Here is a 22,601-nt window from a genome sequence, read left to right as displayed (position 1 = left end):
GGGTTCTGTTGTTATGTTTATAAATGTTGTATTTTATTGCTGTATTGAACCTTTTATCAATATTTAATGTCCTTATTTGTCTCTTGTACCCTCTTTTTATTTGAAGTTTATTTTGTCTGACAATAATATAGCCATCTCAGCTCTTTTTTACTATTTGTATGGAATATCTGATTTTATCCTACCTTTGACTTCTTTCTGTCCTTACATCTAAAGGGAGTATCTTGTAGACAGCAGATAGATGGATTCTGTGTGAGTTTTTCTAATCTAATCTGCCAGTGTCTGCTTTTTAATAGGAAAGTTTAATCCATTTACATTTAATGTGATTACTGATAGAGAAGGATTTACTTCTGCCATTTATCTGTTCGTTGTCTTCATGTCTTATTTTTTTTTTGTTCTTCAGTTCCTTTATTGCTGCCTTTTTATATTTAGCTGATTTTTTGCAGTATGCCATTTGGATTTCCCTCTTCTTTCCTTTTCTGTGTATTTTTTTAGTTGTTGTCTTAGTAATTAACTTGGAGACAACAATTAGCACCTTAAACCTGTAACAGCTTAGTTTGAATACAAACTTAATTTCAGTACTATACACTCTGCTCCTATACATCTCCATCCCTCCCCGTTACATTGTTATTGTCACAGATTACATATTTATCTATTGTGTGTCTACTAACATAGACTTATCATTATTATTTTATGCATTTGTCATCAAAAAAAAGAGAAGAGAAAGAGGAGTTACAACTTGAAAGTGCAATAATACTGGCTTTCATATTTACCTTTACTAGTGTTCTTTATTCCTTCATCTGACTTCAAGTTACTGACTAGTGTCCTGTCATTTCAGCCTGAAGGACTCCCTTTAGCGTTCCTTATGAGGTAGGTCCTGTTATCAAACTGTCTTAATTTTGTTTATCTGGGATTGTCTTAATGTCTTCTTCACTTTTGAAGGATAATTTACTAGATATAGAATTCTTTTACCTTTTTTTTCTGTAATTTTTGTAGAGACATAGTCCCACTATGTTTCCCAGGCTGGTCTCAATCTCTTGGCCTCAAGTGGTCATCTCTCCTCAGCCTCCCAAAGTGCTGGGATTATAGGCATGAGACACCTGGATATAGAATTCTTAGTTGTCAATTTTTTTTTCTTTCAGACTTTAAATATGTCATCTCAGTGACTTCTGGCCTCCATGGTTTTGATAAGAAATCAGCTGTTAATCTTATTGAGGATCGCTTGTATGTGACAAGTCACACCTCTGTTGCTGTTTTTGATATTTTTTCTTTGTCTTTGTGTTTTGACAATTTGACTATGGTGTGTTTTAGTGTGGACATATGAGTTTTTCCTGCTTGGAGTTTATTAAGTTTCTTGGATGTGTCAATTCATATCTTTCACCAAATTTGGGAAGTTTTGGGCCATTATTTCTTAAAAATTCTTTCTTCCCCCTTTCTTCTCTAGAAAGGGGGAAGTTTCTTCCAGAACTTCCATAATGTGTATGCTGGTCAGCTTGATGGCATCCTATAGGTCTTAAATTCTGTTCACTTTTCTTCATTCTTTTTCTTTCTGTTCCTCAGACTGAATTATTTTAATTGTTCCATCTCCAGTTTTGCTGATTCTTTCTTCTGCCTGATCAAATCTGCTGTTGAACCCTTTAGTGAATTTTTTATTCCAAATATTGTACTTTTAAGCTCCAGACTTCTTGTTTTTTTAAAAAATAATTTCTGTTTCTACTGATACTCTAATTTTGTTCATACATTGCTTTCCTTTTTTCTCTTTGTTTTGTCCGTGGCTTCCTTGAGCTTTTTGAGTGTGTATAGTAAAGTTGATTTAATGTATTTGTGTAGTAAGTTTGATGCCTGGGCTTCTTTAGGGAGAATTTCTATATTTTTTTCTTTGAAAGAGTCATACTTTTATTTATTTGTACTATTTGTATTTTATCATCGTTGAAAACTGGACATGTGGATACTATCATGTGGGAATTTTGGAAATCAAACTTTTCCCTTCGCTACGTTTGGCTGCTTTTTATTGTTGAAGGTGTAACTTGTGTTCAGCCAGTGTTTTGACAGATTTCCTTGAATGCCAGGATCTAAATACAAACAAAAACACAACAAAAAATCTTTTCTGCCAATCTTTACAGATGGCTCTGTGCTGAGGCATTCTTTTAACATTTAACCAGGCCATTTATATTTCTGCCTCAGCCTTTTCTTCCTGCTTATACTGAACCTGTAGATCAATCAGTGGTGAAAGCATAGGGTTTTCTCTGGTCAACTTTAAGCATACATCCTGTCCTGGGCATACATGTGGCTTTCTGAATTTCCCAGTACACACAAGTACTTTTGAATGCTCTAATTTCCAAAGAAACTCTCCAGCTTTTCTTCTCAGGCTTTAGGTGGTCTATTATATGTCTCAACCATAATGCTTTGCCCCAAACAGCTTTGGGGATTTGATAACCTTACAATGTTTTTGAACAATACTTTTCCACCCTGTGTAGGTTTCAGTGCTTTTCCGCACTGAGTTAGGAGAAACAGAGATGAGTGCCTTGCACCAGTCTCTCAGGCAGTCCCAGACAAGCTAGAACAAACACAGTAATTTGAGAATAAGGTCTGCTCTGCTTCCTCCAGAATCAGGGACCAGTGTGCCACACTAGAAATCCAGGCTGCCACCTTTGAGACTGCTGCTGAGCTGGGGATGCAGTGTGCAGCGGAGCAAGAGCAAGTAAAAATGCCAGAAAGCTTTCCTGCGGATTTAGAATTGCCTTCTTCTGGATTCAGATTCTCTTCGTTACTGTAAACCTTTTTTTCCCAACATTCTAACAAGTTGGTTCTGACAGTTTCAGTTTCTGGTGTGTTTTTTTTTTTTTTTAAGTTTATCTGGAGGGATGGGAGTTTAGAGTTACCTGCTCGGTCATTTTGCTGACATCTAGACTTTACCTCTTGATGTGAGGAGCATTATACTCAAAGAAAGATGAAAGAAAATAGCAGCTTCTACCTTGGAGACTATTTATTACATGTATTTTTAAGACTTTAGATAAATATCCCCAAATTGCCTTCCAAAAAATTTACAGTTCTATAAATGATATATGAGACTACTGTTTCTTCACATATTCACCAACACAATACTTTTTTATTTTTGCTATTTTGATGGGGAGAAAAGTTTCTCATTTTAATTTTAATCCACATTGTAAATTGTGTAGTGAAACATTTTTACACATAATTATTAATAATTTGGAAGTTTCTTTTGAGAATTACCTGCTTATAATGGCACATTCATCTTTTATACCTGAGAGTTCTTGAGTTTTTAAAAACTTTGCATTTAGTCCCCTTCCAAAAATAATCTAATAATATTTACCATAAATGGGCCGGGTGCAGTGGCTCACGCCTGTAATCCCAGCCCTTTGAGAGGCCGAGGCAGGTGAATCACCTGAGGTCAGGAGTTTGACACCAGCCTGGCCAATGTGGGGAAACCCTGCCTCTACTAAAAATATAAAAATTAGCCGGGCGTGGTGGTGGGTGCCTGTAGTCCCAGCTACTTGGGAGGCTGAGGCAGAATTGTTTGAACCCAGGAGGCGGAGGTTGCAGTGAGCTGAGATCATGCCATTGCACTCCAGCCTGGATGACAAGAGCAAAAAACTCCATCTCAAAAAAAAAAAAATTTACCATAAATGACATACAAAATAAAAGTGATAATCTAGAAATAGTCAAAAACTCAAAACAATGGAAAAGGAAGGCCGCATTAAATAGAGCTCTCATAAATAAGCATCAAATCTGAGCTGTCCAACAAAAAGGGAAGCCCTGTAAGTTATATAATTTTAATCATAAAGGAAGAAGCACATTAGTCACAAAAGAGACCACATTTATTCCTGGCATTAAATTCTAAAGCAGATTTCTCATTTGGGCTCTTACATAGGGGAATACAGAGTGACAGTATAACAGTATCCTTAATGACAGTTTTACAACAAATACAGAAGCAATTTTTATGACTTTTATATCCTGAAACTTTTTATCCACTTATAGTACATAAAGTACTCTATATAGTACTTTAAAAACTGTGGTTTATCAATGTTTAAATGTTTTTGGACTTTTTTGTGAGAAACAGTTATTAGCAATAAGTTTTTTTTTCAAAGGCATTTCTTCTCCAAGCTAGGCCAAGTGATAAAATTATAGAGCAAAAGCTAATTAGAATGGCAACAATAGGCCGGGTGTGGTGGCTCACACCTGTAATCCCAGCACTTTGGGAGGCCAAGGCAGGTGGATCACGAGGTCAAAAGATCGAGACCATCCTGGCTAACACAGTGAAACACCGTCTCTACTAAAAATACAAAAAAATTAGCCGGGCATGGTGGCGGGCGCCTGTAGTCCCAGCTACTCAGGAGGCTGAGGCAGGAGAATGGTGTGAACCCAGGAGGCAGAGCTTGCAATGAGCCAAGGTTGTGCCACTGCACTCCAGCCTGGGCAACAGAGCGAGACTCCATCTCAAAACAAAAAAGAATGGCAACAATAGAAAATTGTACTTAGGCTGGGTATGGTGGTTCACACCTGTAATCCTAGCACTTTGGGAGGCTGAGGCAGGAAGATTGCTTGACCTCAGAAGTTTGAGACTAGCCTGGGCAACATAGCAAGACCTCATCTCTATTAAAAATAAAAAAATTAGTTGGGTGTGGTAGTGCATACCTGTAGTCCGAGCTACCCGGTGGTGGGGGGCGGTGGGGGTGCTGAGGCAGGAGGATTGCTTGAGCCTGGAGATCCAGGCTGCAGTGAGCTATGATCATGCCACTGTACTCCAGCCTGGCAACAGAGCGAGACCCTCTCTCAAAAAAAAAAAAAAAAAAAAAAGAAAAGAAAAGAAAAAAGAAAATTATAGTCAATACTTATAAAAGATTATTTGCCTTTGGTTGCAGGCTGAGCCTGAGGCATGTGTATACCAAACTGCTAAATCTATGTCACTGTATAAGAATATACCTAAATTTAAAGCAGTCTTCAACATATGAAAAGAAACTAAACTATTTCCGTAATAAAATAAATGCACATTAAAACTATGCTGAAGTACCTTGTTTTTTAATTGCTGAAATAAAAAAAGCTTGATAATTTATTGTGTTGTTGAGGATGTTTGGAAACAGGTCCTCTCATATAAGCTGGTGTGAGTATAAACTGGGTAAAATTCCAGTGGAGGGCAATTTGGTAATGCTATCTAAATACAAATTCATGGATCTTTTAACTCTTTGATCAGGTAACTCACTTCAAATAACTTGTCTTCAGATAAATATTGTTATCAAGCTCATCAATGACCACCACACTGTTAAATCCAGTGGTCTGTTCTTGGGGTCATTTTGACCTGTCATCAGCATTTAACTACTCAACCCTCCTTGAGGAACTTTCTTCACTTGGTTGTAAGGACACTATACTCTCCTGGCTTTATTCCTCCCTCCCTGGCCTTCTTTATCTCTCCAGCATCTAAATGTTGGAGTCCCCCAGAGCTCAGTGCTTGAACACCTTTTCTATCTATACTTATTTCCTTGGTTTCTATCTAGTCTCGTGGCTCTAAATACCATCTATACACTGATGGCTCCCACATTTATATTTCAAGCTGAACCTCTCCTAATTCTCACATACTCTTTGGTCAGAGCCATAGTAGTCCCTCATCTGGGACTTACATGTAAGATGTAAGATATACTTAGATGTAAGTTTCCTTACATCTACCATTCTACCCTTCAATTTCTTCTTTTTTATTTTCTAATGATAGCTTTTTCGAGATATTATTCACATACCATATACTTCTCTACCACCATCACCTTTTCTTTCATTTTGTTCACCCATTTAAAGTATCCAATTCTGATCCCTTTGTAGTTCATAAGCGTGATGATTGGGTGTTCATGCTCATACATGAGCTGTGCCTCCCTCAAGCCTTGTTGTGACATCATCATATTACCTGTCCGATGTGAACTTAGAAAAATAAAAATAAAATAAAGTGTACAATTCAGTGGCTTTTAGTATACTCACAGAATTGTGTAGCCATTCCATAATCAACTTTATATATACTATCATTACCCCAAAAGTTGAAATCCCATGTACATTAGCAGTCATTCTCCTTTTCCTCTCAACCATCATGCCAACTCCTCCACCCTGAACCCCCAAGTCTAAGCAGCCGTTTATCTACTTTTTTTCTCTATAGATTTGCCAACTCTGGAATCATACAATATGTGGTGACTGGCTTCTTTCATTTAATCTAATGTTGTTAAGGTTTATTCATATTGTGGCATATATCAATACTTAATTTCTTTATTACCAAATAATATTTCATTGTCAAAACAGGAGCAAAAGACAGAGAGAGCAGGGAGGGAGTTGGGGGAGGTGCCACACATTTTTAAATGACCAGATCTTGCAAGCACTTACTCACTATCATGAAGACAGCACCAAGCCATGAGGCATCCACCTCCATGACCCAGACACTTCCCACCAGGCCCCACTTCCAACACTGGGGATTATAATTCAACATGAGATTTGGATGGGGACAAATATCCAAACTATGTCAGTTGCTTCCTCACTTCCCTCAGGTCTTTACTCAAACGTTAACGTCTCAGCGAGGCCTTCCTGGTGAAATATGCTCCTGCATTCCCCCACCCTCAACCCCCAATAGAGTCTGTCTGCCTTCCTGCATTATTTTTCTCTATGGGACATATTACTAGCATATTTATCTTGTTTGTTTATCTTATTTATTGTCTTTCTTTCCCTACTAGAATGTAAGCTCCATGAGGGTAAGAATTTTTGTCTATTTTGTTTAATGCTCTATTCCCAAACCTAGAAAACTACCTGATGGACAATAAGCACTCGGTATCTATTTTTATTTTTTTATTTTTTGGGAGACAGAGTCTTGCCCTGTGGCCCAGGCTGGAATGCAGTGGTGCGATCTCAGCTCACTGCACCTCTGCCTCCCAGGTTCAAGAAATTCACGTCTCAGCCTCCTGAGTAGCTGGAACTATAGGCACACACCACTACACCCAGCTAATTTTTTTCATTTTAGTAGAGACAGGATTTCACTATGTTTCTCAGGCTGGTCTCGAACTCCTAAGCTCAGGCAATCCACCCGCCTCGGCCTCTCAAAGTGCTAGGATTACAGGCATGAGCCACCATGGCTGGCCTCTCAGTATCTATTTTGAATGAATGAATAACATTGTCTCTGGAGAGGAAACTAGGAGGCTGGGCAATAAGGTTGGAAGGAGATATTTTGCTATACAGTTTCGTACCTTCTAAATTTTGAATAATGTAAATAGATTACCTATTTAAATAAATAGAATTAAAATTAGTAATTATGAACAGAGGTATATCATTACATAGGATCTAGTAAGAAAAATAGATTTTGTGAGTTTGATTGTGGACTTCAAGGTAGTATAATATATTTAGCAAGAACCTGAAACTAAAAGGGAGAAGAGCTATAACTTAATTCCTTCTAGGTTCTTGTAAGGGCTTCTGAAAATAGAAGGTAGAGGTTTTGACATAAGTAGTTTTGACATTGACAAAATGTGGTTTTTTACTCACATTTTGGATTAAGTTTTGATAGCATTATTGTAATTTAATGCAGCCCTATAAATTATGCCAAGAGTACACTTTTATTGTAGACGGGGAGGAAAGAAGAGGTTTTGCTTGCCTATTCCACTCAGATTTCCAAATCATTCTGCTTTCAGAGATGTTACTGAGTGCCTCTAAAATGTTGACACCCATTTCTTTCCAAAACCCCAGTCAAACAGCCCTTGTATACCACAAGTTTTTAAATACGTAAGGGTAAAGCCAGGGCTCAAATTAACCAAAAATACAACTTAGATACTCCCTGAGTAGCTGCTTCCTGACCTCCCTTCTGTATGGTCCGTAGCCATATACTTTGCTGTGGTTCACATCTAGGGTTTTACATGAGAGAATAGCACAGTGCTCAAGTGCAGTGGGGGAACAGACCTCAGATCTCCCCCACCCAGACACTTTGAGGGTAAGATAAAAGAAAATATACATCTGTAGATAATAAAATGTTTTTTAGTTTTTTTATTTTTTTTCTTTCCTGATACAGGGTCAAGGAAATGATTCCTCCAAGGCCTCCTCTTACCCGTCGGACAGGAGGAGCTCAGAAGGCAAGTGCCAAAGCCAAGTTGAAATGATAAGTAATAAGATATTGAGTGCATGCACTTGTTAATTGCATGGACTCTTTAATATGTCTTCCAGAAGGGGTGAAAACTTGTTTGAAGCTTTACGTATTTTCATTGCTGGTTCCATTTGTGATCAATGGCATATAGCATACAGTGTTTAATCTTTGGCTGGTGGTCTCTCAGCTGGGAAGAAAAGGGCATTTTACATTTAAAGTATTACTGGGTGTGGTGGCACGCACCTGTAGTCTCAGCTACTAGGGAGGCTGAGGCAGGAGGGTTGCTTGAGGCCAGGAGTTCAAGGGAGAAGTGAGCCATGATCATACCACTGTACTCCAGCCTGGGCGAGAGAGACCTTGTCTCTAAAACAAACAAACAAACAAACAAAGTATCATGGAACATAAAACCAAATCCAGTTTTAGACTTCCAATCCATGCTCTTGACCTCTCTGAGGCGTCTACCAGATGTTTTGTATTTTCTTAGGCAGTGAGTGACTACCACATACAGATCAAGAATATTTCTAGAGCCATTCTAGATGAGTACTACAGAATGTTTGGAAAACAGGTGGCCAAACTGGAGAGTGATATGGATAGTGAAACCTTGGAGGAGCAGAAGTGCCAGCTCAGCTATGAACTTAATTGCTCTGGAAAATACTTTGCTTTCAAAGAACAACTCAAGGTAAAACATTCACTTGTTTAATTACTCCATGGGTGTTTATGGAGCAAGTTCTCCACATACCCAGATCACATTTTCTCCTCTGATTATGTTCAGCTATACTCTTACCTTTCTTGGTGGGGCAAAGAGCTAAGTTCTCTACGATAGAGTGTCAGGAGAAGCTCCATTCTTTCAGTCTTGGAATAAATTATTACATATATTCTGAATGGGAGCTTTTAAGAAACTAATTATTCACTTGAGGCTGGGCCAGATTTTGTACCAGATTTCATTGTCACTATAGGAGGCAGAAACTCTGTCTGGTACTGACTCCATAATTAATTCTTCTTGCCTCTCATTCAAATCTCTCTAAAAAAATTAATTTTAGTTTTAAAATTAAAGACGAAACAGTTATCAGAAAGGAGGCCTTAATCATTAGGACTAGAGTAGCATGTCTTGAGTTAGGATACATTTAATTACTGGCATTACATTTTACTTTTTAAAATTCAGAATGTATGAACAAAAACAAAAAACTCCAAATCTTTCCCTAATCTATAGAATCACTAAAATTTGAGAAATAGTTAACTTAATAATCATTTCTTGAATAATAATGGCTAACATTTATTACATGTTTGCTGTTTTCCAGGCCAATTTATCAATGCTTCATATTTTACTAATTTAATCCATATAACAATCCTATAAAGTAGGTGTTGCTCATTTTATAGATGGGAAAATGCAATATTAGTTGGCTAAGGAATTTGTCCAAAGTCACAGAGATAGTAAAGATCAATGTTGGGATTTAAATTCAGGCAGTCTGGATCCAGAACTCACATTCTTAACTGCTACACTACACTGCCTTTGTACACACATTTACTATGTGTCCTGTACTGTACTAAACAGATATAAAGAAAGAATATGGAAGTCATAGAGTGAAAAACAACAAATGTCCATGGAAGCAAGAGGGCATTCTCAGCAGGTGGTGTCATCATGTCTCATTTTGACTCTTGGTTCCACATTTACTAGTTGGGTGACCTTGAAACGTGACTTTATCTCTCTGTGCCTCAGTTTCTTTACCTAACAACAGGGATGAGGTTAATATTATCACATATGGTCATATGAGAATTAAATAATATAATGCATGGATTATAAAACCTGGCAATAATGTTACCTTAGTGGGGAAAAAAGGAGAAGCTGTCCTGGCTATAGCAACATGCTGTGTTTATATTTGTACAGCATTTTAAGCTTCTATACTTGTCTCTCTTTGGCTTCTCAATCATCTTCTAAAGTAAAATAATAATACCAGAACTACATATCCTCTTAACAAATGAGGAAGCTGAGGTACCAACGTGTAAAATAATTTATGAAGTTGTACAGTGGCAGCATTAGAACCAGAATTCCATTCTCTGGATTCTCAGCCCAGCCCTTTCTCCCTTTCCCCTTTGAACCATATGGCCACCATGAGACATAATGCCTAAACCTAATGCTCAGATTTTCTTCAGCTTTATGATTCTCTTCATATAGTATGAGCTCTGCATTGCTTCAATTAGTAATGATGGTGATGTTAAGGAAAGAAGAAATCATACAGAGTATGTTGATTGGGGGAAATTTGGAGAGCCGATAGTCTACCACCCACCAAGGGAGAAATCAATCACTTTCTGAAATTTTGATCAGCTTTAGACCAGAAAGCCCTAGAGAGACCCGTGCTCTCAGCATGGTGCTGGACTGTATTATCAGATGGGTGATCTGTGTGTCTTGCAGCATGCTGTGGTAAAGATTGTGAGAGATAAATACTTGAAGACAACATCATTTGAAAGCCAGGAGGAACTGCAGACATTTATCAGTGAGCTCTATGTGTTCTTAGTAGATCAGATGCATGTAGCCCTAAACCAGGTAAGTGTCAAGAACTGAGAGCACTTTCTTTTCTCTGTAGAGCATCAGAGTCTTCTATGAATGATTCCTTCCTTTGTTTATTCAACGAATATTTATTGAAGTGTCTGCTCTGTGCTAGGCACTGAAAACACAAAGATGAGTAAGAAACTGCCTAAGCCTAATTAGTTTAAGACTAATTTTGGAAAAAAACAAGGAGATATGCTCTTTCAATTTCCTAGAAAAATAAATTTCACAACTTTAAAAAATGTGATGGAATTGTCAAAAATAGATTAAATAGGTTGCATAAATTGTGAAATGAAAATTATCATTCTATTTATTCTGTGAACAGGTACAATTCTTAATTTTTTATTGAAGATCATAAAAGCAGAGAAAAACTTTGAGTTTTCAGATATTATACCCAAATGACAGTGACACTTCAAACATGCCTTTTCTGTTTGACTGGTGGTCTGCTGTCCCACCCACTTTTCTGTTTATATTTGTAAGTCTTGCATCTTGCCTTCATTTGCTTATATTTATTTGTATTCAGGGGTAGTTTATTTGAAACCAGTGACAAAGTCACAGTCTTTTTGTCCCCTGGTAGTGTCTAACCATCTGTGCCTCCTCAAATTCTTTATTCTATTTGCTTTTCCCTTCCTTGTTTTTCTTCTCTACCACCATCACCTCTTGTTTCACTTTGTTCTGTCTTCCTGGAGAAGGTAGGACAGGAGTGTCCAGCATCAAAGGATTAAGAGAACAGTCCTGCCTTGGGCATGGATGATTTGATTTGAAAAGCAATTGAGAGTGGAGCATGAGAAAAAGAAGTTTTGACTTTTTCCTCACTAGTAGTTGGGAGCAATACATTGAATTATTTTACACTGAGGTATAATATGATCAGGTTTACATTTGCTAAAACACTCAGCACTATGGAGGATGAGTTAGAGGTGACAAAACTGTGATGTTAGTTGATTATTGCATAATAAGGAGGAAAAAGTTTAAGTTAAGTTTAAGTTTCAATGGGTAATTGATGCTATTCAGTACTTCTTGGTTGATACTAAAAAGAAAAGAAAAACATTAACCAGGACATGGAATGCAATTATGAGTAAATTTGGTGGGAGGCAGATGGTACTGAATTCGCTTTTGAACATAGGCTCTAGTGGGGTTTTGCCCAAGACAGAGATCTGAGCTAGAGATGAGATTTGGGGAGCTATGAAATATGGATGCTATGGTCATAGATGAGCTGCCTGAGAAAAACATAAGAGAGAAGAGAGCTGGCAGTAGAACTCTAGGAAATACCAACATTTAAGGAATGAATGAAAAATTGAAAGAGACAAGTGGGATTGTTAAAGAGGCAAAGAGCCAGAGACAATGGTGTCACAGAAGCCAAAGGAAAAGAATTTTAAGGAAAAGTGGTCAACATTGTTAAATACTCCTAGGAATTCAAGAAAAACAAATCTAAAGTCTTCACTGGATTTGACAATAAGGAAGTTATTGTTAACCTTTACATAGCAATATTATTGGGCTAATGGGGGGATTCAAATTATGATGAATTGAGTAAATGAGCAATCAAGAAACAGATGAATATAAATTCAAGTTGGATGACGAAGGAAAAAACTGGAAAAGTAGTAGCTAGAAGTTATAGGGATTTTCTTCCCTCCTTCCCTCCCTCCCTTCCTCCCTTCCTTCCTTCCTTCCTTCATTTCTTTCTTTCTCTTTCTCTCTCTCTTTCTCCCTTTCTCTCTTTCTTTCTCACCCAGGCTGGAGTGCAGCAGTGCAATCGTGGCTCACTATAGCTTCAACTTCCCAGGCTCAAGCAATCCTGCCACCTCAGCCTCTCAAGTAGCTGGGACTACAGGTGCACACCACACCTAACTAATTTTTGTATTTTTTTGTAGAGATGGGGTTTCACCATGTTGCCCAGGCTGGTCTCGAACTCTTGGACTCAAGCGATCCACCAGCCATGGCCTTCCAAAGTGCTGGGATTACAGGCATGAGCCACCCGCTCCTGGCCTGGGATTTTCTTTTTAAGATGAAAAAGACTTGAGCACATCCACAGGTTTGGGAAAAAGTCAGCAGAGTGGGAGAAGCTGAAAATTGAGGAAAGAGAGGGGATAATTGATGGCAGGCTCAGGGTATACACCTGGGAAAGGACCAAGAATTTAAATGGAAGGATTAACTTTGGAACAGTGAAGGCTGCAATACCTCTTTCTCTGAGACTGAAAAGAAAGCGATACAATAGATCCAGAAATAAATAATTTAGCTAGGGAGTATAATAGTTGAGGGATTTCTTACTTAATGATTTCTATTATCTCTGTGAAGTAAGGTCTTTACTGAAAGTGAAGGAGATGAGGATTGAATGAAAAACTTGAAGAAAGAGAAGAAAACTTAGATACTGCAAAGCATTATGGAATATGCTGCTAAGCAAAGACAAATACATAGATTACTAAGGGTATTAAAGGTCTCCAGCTAAGACTGAATGCCACAAGAGTTTGTGGCAGCTTAGATACCAATCTCTGTGTCTATGCAGTTTTCCTTAGGACCAGTTAGCTGCTCTTGTCTTGGAATGAAGAAGTCAGATTGTGCTATTGTTTTAATTTGAGAATTTTCAGGACAAATGCAGGAGAAGGACAAGGATGCCTGAGATGAAAGTATGCTGGTGAGAAAGTAGCCTGAGTGGGTTATCATGAGGTTCAGACTGATCCATCTGGGAAGTGATGGGCTTATTGGAACTGAAGGAAATAAAGTCAGCAGTTTTCAGTGGGCTAAGTAACAAAAAGGTGGAAGACAAGACATGGAGTGTTGGTTCTGGGAGTGGGATATTAGAGTATTCTGTTTAGGGTGTAGAAGTGCATCGCTGCAGGGATTTGGGGGTCAAGATAATCAAAACTAAAAAGAACAGGACAAAAGCATTAATCAATGATCAGAAACTCTCTTTGGCCTATCTCAAATTTGGCTTTACTGTCCACATTTCTTAGCAATTATCCTTATTAAAATCACTGATATTATTTTGACTTCTAATTAAAGAATTTTGTGGACTCTTTCTTGACCATAGCTTCTGACTCAGGAGATTCCTAATTACACCAGACCTGCTCTCCCAATCTTTGTGTATAGGATATATTCTTTTTCTGGTTTTCCTCCTACCTTTTTGTTTCCTTTGAAGGATCTATCAGTCTATATTTCCTACTAAAACTATAGATTTGGCTTCTAAAGGTTTACCCTTAATCTCCTGTTTTCTTCAATTTAAAGACCCTAGCAAGGGCTTGCCAACCTTTTTCATGTCATGACACAAAAAAATGATAGTATTTGTCATATACACTACAGAAAATGAAGGAAGCTGTTTGAGGTCAGAGGTGACTTGCATAGGGACTATGAATGCCCTGAGGGTTGAGGCAGTTATTTCTGCCCTAAGCAATTTTTACTTACTTCCATGAGCTCAGACTGTTGGTATTCAGATACCTGAGCTTCTCCTTCACCCTTGACATTTCTCTCCTGGTTCACTCTTATTCTTTTACTTTTTTGGCAAGACTGTCATTATAGACATCAATCAGTAACATTTTAGACGTCATAACTGGATCTCACATCGGATTTATGCTTATGAAACCTCTCTACTTGTAATTGTTTCATTTTTGTCTACCTAACATCTTGACATTGACAAGACCATGCCAGATGATGTCCAAGGCACTGTTGCAACCATTTATATAAGCAGTGAACAGCTTCAACTCTTTGCATTTGAAGCAGAAGTCAATGAGAACTTTGAGATGGCAGCAGCATATTATAAAGAGGTAATTAAACATCTTCCCAGTGATTGTTACTATTATTTGTGAAATATGGGCATAATAGTAATTTTTGATTGTTTAAAATCCAACTTGATTGGTGAAAGGGTAGACACATAGAACAATAAAGTCCAAAAATAGGTTCCCACCAATAAGATCATTCAATTTTTGACAAACCTAAAAGAAATTCAATGGAGAAAGGATAGTCTTTTCAGTAAATAGTGTTAGAACAATTGCAAAAAATAAAATAAACCTCAACCTTAAACATTTTACAAAACTCAACTCCAAATGGAACATATATCTAAATGTAAGATGTAAAACTACAAGACTTTTAGAAGAAACATAGGACAGAATCTTGACCTGGAATCAGGTAGAGTTCTTAGACGTGACACCGAAGCATGATCGATCAAAGAAAAATGTGATAAATGGATAACTTTGCTCCATAGAGCAAAGTTAAAAACATTTGCTCTATGGAGGTCATAAGAGAAAGAAAAGGAAAAGTACAGATTAGGAGAAAATATTTATAAAACATATGTATGACAAAGGATTTGTATCCAGAATATAAAGCACTCTCAAAACTAAAAAATATTTGCACATAAGCATTCATATGAGTACCTATTTTTAATTATTTTGGCTATATACTTACGAATGAAATTGCTGAGACATACGGTAATTCTGTGTTTAACTTTTTGAGAATTTTGAGGCATTTCACTGGGATTTTGATAGGGATTGCCTTGTATCTGTAGCTTGCTTTGGATAGTATTGACATCTTAACAATATTAAGTCATCCAATCCATGAACATGAAATGTCTTTCCATTTATTTATGTCTTTCTAAATTTATTTAAGCAATTTTTATAGTTTTCACTCATCATGAAGTGCATTTTTCAGATTTGTAGATAAACTTATATTTGCCATCTGAAGATTACTGCAGAAATTATTATATATGGTTGATATACAATACAATGAATCTTTAGGCTCCCAAGGTATTAGATGAGTTTAAAGTGACCAGAATACTGACACTAGGAACAAATAGCTTGATGATTCGAATTTTTAATTATATTAATACTTTTTTCAACCACCTACTAAAGGCCAGAACAGTGATTGCACTAGGCATTTGAGATTCAGTGATAAGCAAAAAAGAAGTCACAATCTGTGCTTTCATAGAACTTACAGTATTTATAGTGTTTACCATGTGATGTTGTATGCATAAAAATAGGACATAGTATCACAATAACCTTGGCTCTCCTGATGCTTAGAGATTGGTCCGTGAGCCCCAGAATCTGGATCACTGGTTGGACTATGGTGCCTTCTGCCTCCTAACTGAAGACAACATCAAAGCACAAGAGTGTTTTCAGAAAGCCCTTTCCCTCAACCAGAGTCATATCCACAGGTATAGGTGGAAGGGAGATGAGGAATCAGTGGGAAGGAACAGATAAGTTTCTACGTGAAATTGTCTTGGTTCCATAAATGTGACATGGGACCGTGTTGTTAATCATGTTGGTGATCTTTTCTCAGCTTGTTGCTGTGTGGTGTCCTGGCTGTCCTGTTGGAGAACTATGAGCAAGCAGAAATTTTCTTTGAGGATGCTACTTGCTTGGAACCAACTAATGTTGTAGCCTGGACTTTACTTGGTAGATATTTTCTTGTAATCTGAATGTGTTTTCTCCCCATTATAAGATTTTCCCTTTTTCCTTTCTCTTCTTCAATGGCTCATCATGTAGTTCTTAAACTTTGGTAAAATATGGGAAAAATAAGTGAAATACAATTCTTTAGTATATGATAGTGGGAAAATAGTCGTATGTATTTCAACATTTTTCTTTCCCCAGGTTTGTACTATGAAATTCAAAACAATGATATTCGAATGGAAATGGCATTTCATGAGGCCTCCAAACAGCTTCAGGCACGGATGCTTCAGGCACAAGTAACAAAGCAAAAGAGCACTGGTGTTGTAGAAGACACTGAGGAAAGAGGGAAGAGAGAATCTAGTTTAGGCCCTTGGGGAATCACAAATGGTTCTGCAACAGCAATCAAGGTGGAAGCCCCAGCAGGTAGAGCCAGGGAATAGAGGTGAAGAGTGGCTATTAGAAAAATTACTGCCAGGTGTGGTGGCTCACACCTGTAGTCCTAGCAACCTGGGAGGCTGAGATGGGAGGATCACTTGAGCCCAGGAGTTCAAGGTTGCAGTGAGCTGTGATCATGCCACTGCACTCCAGCTTGAGTGACCATAATCCCATCTCTAAAACAAAATTTAAAAAATAAAAAGAAAAGTACTGGCCCTAAGAACAGAAGCTGGCACATGGTAGGCACTCAGTAAATATTTGTTAAATGAATGAATACATGGAGTTTGAGTTATTTCAGGGATACCAGGAAAAACTCTGAACTTCTAAATATTTCCTCATTCATATGATTAGTGGTCTGAAACTTCTACTGTTGAGGTTCAATTGTTTTAATCTTAGAGAATTTACTGTCTTTAAAAGGGGCAACATTCTAACAGAGTAAATTTCATTTCCCCCCCTCACTTTTCTCTCTACCACATAGAGTCCCTCTCTTATGATTCTCAAATGTATTTATTTATGTACTCCCTTTCCCCTGCTGTTCTGTGATTCTCTTTTCCTCCAGTCATTCTAATGTGTGGTATGTGTGTTTTTGTTTGTGTGTTCCTTGCATGTGTGTATTATTATTTTGTGTGCCTACATTTTTTAACAGTTTGAGGTGTAATTGACATTTCAAAAACTGCACATATTTAATATGTACAATTTGATAAATTTTGACATATGTACACAATCAAGAAAACATCACCACAATCAACATAATGAACATATTCATTGTCCCTAAAATTTTCCTCATGCCCAGTTGTGGGCATCTCTTTCTCTTGCTCCCATTTCCAGACAACTACTAATCTACTTTCTATCATCATAGATAAGTTTGCATTTTCTAGAATTTTTGAATTCTAGAAAACACCTGGAATTTTCTAGAATTTCCAGAATTAAATAGAATCACACAGTATGTACTCTTTTTTATCTATGCATAATTACTTTGAGATTTAAACATGTTGTTGCTTATATCAATATTTCATCCCTTTTTATCGCTAAGTAGTATTCCATTGTATGGATATACCACAATTAGTTCATCCATTCACCTGTTGATAGATACCTGTGTTGTTTTTAGTTTGGAACTATTAAAATAAAACTACTATGGACATTCATCTACAAGTCTTTTTTCTTTTTTTTTTTTCTTTTTGAGATGGAGTCTTGCTCTGTCACCCAGGCTGGAGTGCAGTGGTGAGATCTTGGCTCACTGCAACCTCTGCCTCCCAGGTTCAAGCAATCCTCCTGCCTCAGCCTCCCAAGTAGCTGGAGCTACAGATATGTGCCACCACACCTGGCTAATTTTGTATTTTTAGTAGAGATGGGGTTTTACCATGTTGCCCAGGCTGGCCTTGAATGCCTGACCTCAGGCAATCTGCCTGCCTCGGCCTCCCAAAGTGCTGGGATTACAGGCATAAGCCACCACGACCAGCCTCTTGTTATTTTTAATATGGATTTTGTTAGTAATTACCCCATTCAACTTGCATTTTGTTTATTTGCATCCTTTGCCTTTTTCTCTTGATAAGTCTTGACAAAGGCCTAACATAATCTTTTCAAAGAACCAGGTTTTGGTTTTGTTACTCTTCTCTATATATGTTATTTAAATCATTGATTTGCCAGGCGCGGTGGCTCATGCCTGTAATCCCAGCACTCTGGGAGGCCGAGGCAGGCGGATCACAAGGTCAGGAGATCGAGACCATCCTGGCTAACATGGTGAAACCCTGTCTCTACCAAAAATACAAAAAATTAGCTGGACCCGTGGCACAGGCCTGTAGTCCCAGCTACTCAGGAGGCTGAGGCAGGAGAATCGCTTGAACCCAGGAGGCAGAGGTTGCAGTGAGCTGAAACCGCACCACTGCACTCCAGCCTGGGCAACAGAGTGAGACTCCATCTCAAAAAATAATAATAATAATAAATAAATAAATTAATTATTGATTTATGCTTCTAAAGTTTAAGTGTGTCTCTTTTTTTGAGTTTGAAATGTTGCTCTTTTTCAGTTGATGTTCATCATCTTTATGTAATCATAACAATTTTTTGTTGTAAAATCAATTCTATTAGCCTGGATTTAATATAAAATAGAGCCTGAGTCAAGAATTTAATGCTAATACTTTAATTAGAAGAGTTAATTTCAGAACAGGCAGAGTGAGGAAAAAACAGTAAGAGAGGCAACAAAGGATATGAACCAATGTAAGGTGACACCTTATGTCTACATTGGCCATTTCATTATGATAAACTGCAAAGAATGCAGCTGGTTGCTTTGCAGGTAAACTTGCTTAGTCTTGTGGGACATCTCCAAGCATTCAGGCTATATAGGGAAACCATGACTGAATAATATGGGAAGGAAGAAGGAAAGAGAATCTGTTATTTTGTCTCTTTTCTTCCGCTGGTCAAAATTAATCACCTGTGGAGTTAACTGGACCCATACTTCCAAGTTCTATAGTCTGGTCCATTTGGTACCTGCTTGAGAAGTCATATGCCATACCCTAAAGTGTAGAATTCTGTCCAATCCAGAAGTGGTGGGAAGAGCCAGGAACTCAGATTATGTGGCTGGTTGAACTAACTGTCCTACCAAGGGGTCAGGGAGGGCCTGGCTCTCTTTGGTAAAGAAATAAGTAGTTCCTAGGTAGTAGGACTCCATGAACCCAAGTGCTGGCAGTCAGCCTTAGCAGCAGGACTGTGACTGGGCCTCTCATAGAGAAGTAGTTGCCAAAGTGCCTGATACAGAGCATGCACCTGAGGGTCTATGGCATTGACAGAACCTGAGATATATTAGACAGGTAAGACACATCAATATCAATGTTTATATTATTATTTCTATAAACATACTATTCTCTGCTGAGCCACTTTCTGTATTTTTTTGTTCTTTTATAGCTTTATTTTTCCAAGAACTAAAAATTGCCTAATTTATTCAGAAAACTTAGTATTCTGTGTTCCTTTTGCCTTTTTCCCCCGCATGCTTCAAAAATATTGTCAAGTGCCCATCAATGTTTTTGATATGTTTGGCCGGGCACGGTGGCTCACACCTGTAATCCCAGCACTTTGGGAGGCCAAGGCGGGTGGATCACCTGAGGTCAGGGGTTCAAGACCAGCTTGGCAAATATGGCGAAACCCGTCTCTACTAAAAAAACAAAAATTAGCTGGGTGTAGTGGTGGGCACCTGTAGTCCCAGCAACTCAGGAGGCTGAGGCAGGAGAATCACTTGAACCTGGGAGGCGGAGGTTGCAGTGAGATCAGATTGTGCCACTGCACTCCAGCCTGGGTGACAGAGCAAGACTCCATCTCAAAAAAATAGATAGATGATAGATAGATAGATAGATAGATAGATAGATAGATAGATAGATAGATAGATAGATGTTAAAATGCATCAGTCCATTTTTCCCCCCCTAGAGATATTTCTTCCTCCAAAGCCTTCTATCTTCCTTCTTCAGTTCTCAGTGCTTACCCTCTAGGCCTGATGGGTAACTCTTCTCCTGGGATGTTCCTTTGCTGTGATTCTGAAAATCTCCTTTAACTTCAAGATGCATCATTTCTTGGATTCTGTGCCTTCCTCTTTCATACTTTGCTTCCTCATTTTGGTGGAGCACATCCTCCAGAAGCTTCCTAAGAAAAGTATGAGTAATAAACATATTGAGGCCATGCATGCATAAAATAAGTTTATTCTACAATACACATTAATAAATAATAAAATAGAAAAAATATATTTGCATATATCACCTAGGATTAAGAATATTTTCCTACATAATCAAAGCATCGCTTTTTCATACACATAAAAATGTAGTCATGTACCACATAACGTTTCAGTCAATGATGAATCACATATGTGACAGTGGTCCCGTGATATTATAATACTGTATTTTTACTGTACCTTTTCTATGTTTGGATACACAAATACTTACCATTGTATTATAGTTGCCTCCAGTATTCAGTACAGTAACAGCCTGTACACATTGTAGTGTAGGAGCAATAGGCTCTGAAATTCCCATTTCATCACTTTTATTATAGTTTACTGTTCTCTGATTAAATTCTTAATCTGACCTTTATCTTCTTGATCACAGTGACTACTGTTGGGAACAGGCCCCCAAATCTGGCCATAAACTGGCCCCCAAACTGGCCATAAACAAAATCTCTGCAGCACTGTGAAATGTTGTGATGGCCACAACGCCCATGCTGAAGGTTGTGAGTTTACTGGAATGAGGGCGAGGAAACACCTGGCCCACCCAAGGGGGAAAACTGCTTAAGGCGTTCTTAAACCACAAACAATAGCATGAGTGATCTGTGTCTTAAGGACATGTTTCTGCTGCAGATAACTAGCCAGAGCCCATCCCTTTGTTTCGGCCCATCCCCTTGTTTCCCATAAGGCATACTTCTAGCTAATCCATAATCTATAGAAACAATGCTTATCACTGGCTTGCTGTCAACAAATATGTGGGTAAAACTCTGTTTATGGCTCTCGGCTCTGAAGGCTGTCAGCCCCAATTTCCCACTCCACACTCTCTATTTCTGTGTGTGTGTCTTTAATTCCTCTAGCGCCACTGGGTTAGGGTCTCCATGACCGAGCTGGCCTTGGCAACTATAAAGTTTGTGTCCCAACCTCCTGTGGCACTATTTATATTTTCTCTCCTTTTTATTTGTTTTGGTTCATATTGTCAGGTATCCTTGTGTGTCTGGTTATTTTTAAATCATATATAGGACACTCTTGGTAAACTAATTTAGTTTGAGGGATCAAGAGGATTTTTTTGTTTGTTTGTTTGTTTGTTTTTGAGACGGTGTCTCACTCTGTTACCCAGGCTGGAGTGCAGTGGTGCGATCTCGGCTCACTGCAAGCTCCGCCTCCCGGGTTCACGCCATTCTCCTGCCTCAGCCTCCTGAGTAGCTGGGACTACAGGCACCCGCCACCACGCCCGGCTAATTTTTTGTATTTTTAGTAGAGACGGGGTTTCACCATGTTCGCCAGGCTGGTCTTGATCTCCTGACATCATGATCCGCCCGCCTCGGCCTCCCAAAGTGCCGGGATTACAGGCGTGAGCCACCGCGCCAGGCCAAGGATTTGAAGATGACTTATAATTCCTGTGAAGGCCTATTTCAGTTTCATCCTTTACTCTTAGAGTGTAGCTCTTTGGTATCTCAACTCAAATTCCTTTTGGTGGTCATTGTCTACCAGTGTCTGCCATACACATCCTTGAGAGTCAATCAAAAGTAAAGTTGAGCCTGCCAGACTCTCAGTCTCACCCTTGAAACTCATATACCCATGCAAGAAAATATAGTTTCAGGCCTGGTACGGTGGCTCATGTCTGTAATCCCAGCACTTTCGGAGGCTGAGATGGGTGGATCGCCTGAGGTCAGGAGTTCAAGACCAGACTGGCCAACAGGGTGAAACCCCATCTCTACTAAAAATATAAAAACTAGCCAGGTGTGGTGGTGGGCGCCTGTAGTCCCAGCTACTCAGCAGCCTGAGGCAGAAGAATTGCTTGAACCCAGGAGACAAAGGTTGCAGTGAGCCGACACGGTGCCACTGCACTCCAGCCTCAGCGACAGAGTGAGACTCCGTCTCAAAAAAAAAAAGAAAATATAGTTTCAAATGATGAACTGAAACCCTGGGTTTCTGCATTTCCTAGATGTGAGCTTAGAGAGTCTATCTGGTTAGCTCTCTGGTATATTCAAGCATGTTTTAAAAATATATATTTTGTTCACCTTTTCTGGTTGCCCTCAGTGGGAAATTGGTCTGAATGACCCAGTCAATAATTGCCAGAAGCAGAAGTCATTCCCATCTACTTTTCTGTCCTTCAAAGGTTTTTTGATATTTCTTGTAGTTTACTTTTCCTCTTCTGTTTTCTTCATCTTTGTAGGTTTATACATTTTAAATTCTCATTTTAGTGAGATTTTCGAAATAAGAATAAGGAAATATATATACATAGCCTATCTACTCTGTTTAACTGGAAGTCTCCATCTTCTTCATCTAGACTCATAGCCCATGTCCAACACATTCTTCTGTTGGTAATTCAAAATAGCCCAATCTCTTGCCTGCCTTAATTTAACCTAGTATTGTATTTCTCTACTTCCATATATCACTAATGGAGCAATGTACATGTGTTCCATTTAATTTGTCTCAGTTTCT

At 38.4% G+C, this 22,601-nt stretch overlaps 1 protein-coding gene and 1 non-coding gene across 3 annotated transcripts in view; both read left to right on the top strand.

The window, feature by feature from the left end:
* The window catches only part of CFAP70 (cilia and flagella associated protein 70), a 105,383-nt gene that overhangs the window by 51,504 nt on the left and 31,278 nt on the right, over positions 1 to 22,601 (top strand). For both annotated transcript variants that reach the window (XM_055092975.1, XM_055092977.1), the window contains exons 14-20: positions 8,036 to 8,100; positions 8,596 to 8,786; positions 10,518 to 10,649; positions 14,282 to 14,407; positions 15,656 to 15,789; positions 15,915 to 16,030; positions 16,226 to 16,447. In XM_055092975.1, the coding sequence (XP_054948950.1) occupies positions 8,036 to 8,100; positions 8,596 to 8,786; positions 10,518 to 10,649; positions 14,282 to 14,407; positions 15,656 to 15,789; positions 15,915 to 16,030; positions 16,226 to 16,447 (986 nt within the window). The remainder of the gene's footprint in view (positions 1 to 8,035; positions 8,101 to 8,595; positions 8,787 to 10,517; positions 10,650 to 14,281; positions 14,408 to 15,655; positions 15,790 to 15,914; positions 16,031 to 16,225; positions 16,448 to 22,601) is intronic.
* On the top strand, positions 5,815 to 5,918 carry LOC112441093 (small nucleolar RNA U13). Its single transcript, XR_003029069.1, has one exon. It is a non-coding gene; the product is annotated as a small nucleolar RNA U13 (small nucleolar RNA).

This window comes from Pan paniscus, chromosome 8 (genome assembly GCF_029289425.2).
Source record: "Pan paniscus chromosome 8, NHGRI_mPanPan1-v2.0_pri, whole genome shotgun sequence".
NCBI lineage: Eukaryota > Metazoa > Chordata > Mammalia > Primates > Hominidae > Pan > Pan paniscus.
The sequence above is the reverse complement of the archived record's forward strand: the minus strand, read 5'-3'. Positions and strand labels throughout refer to the sequence as shown.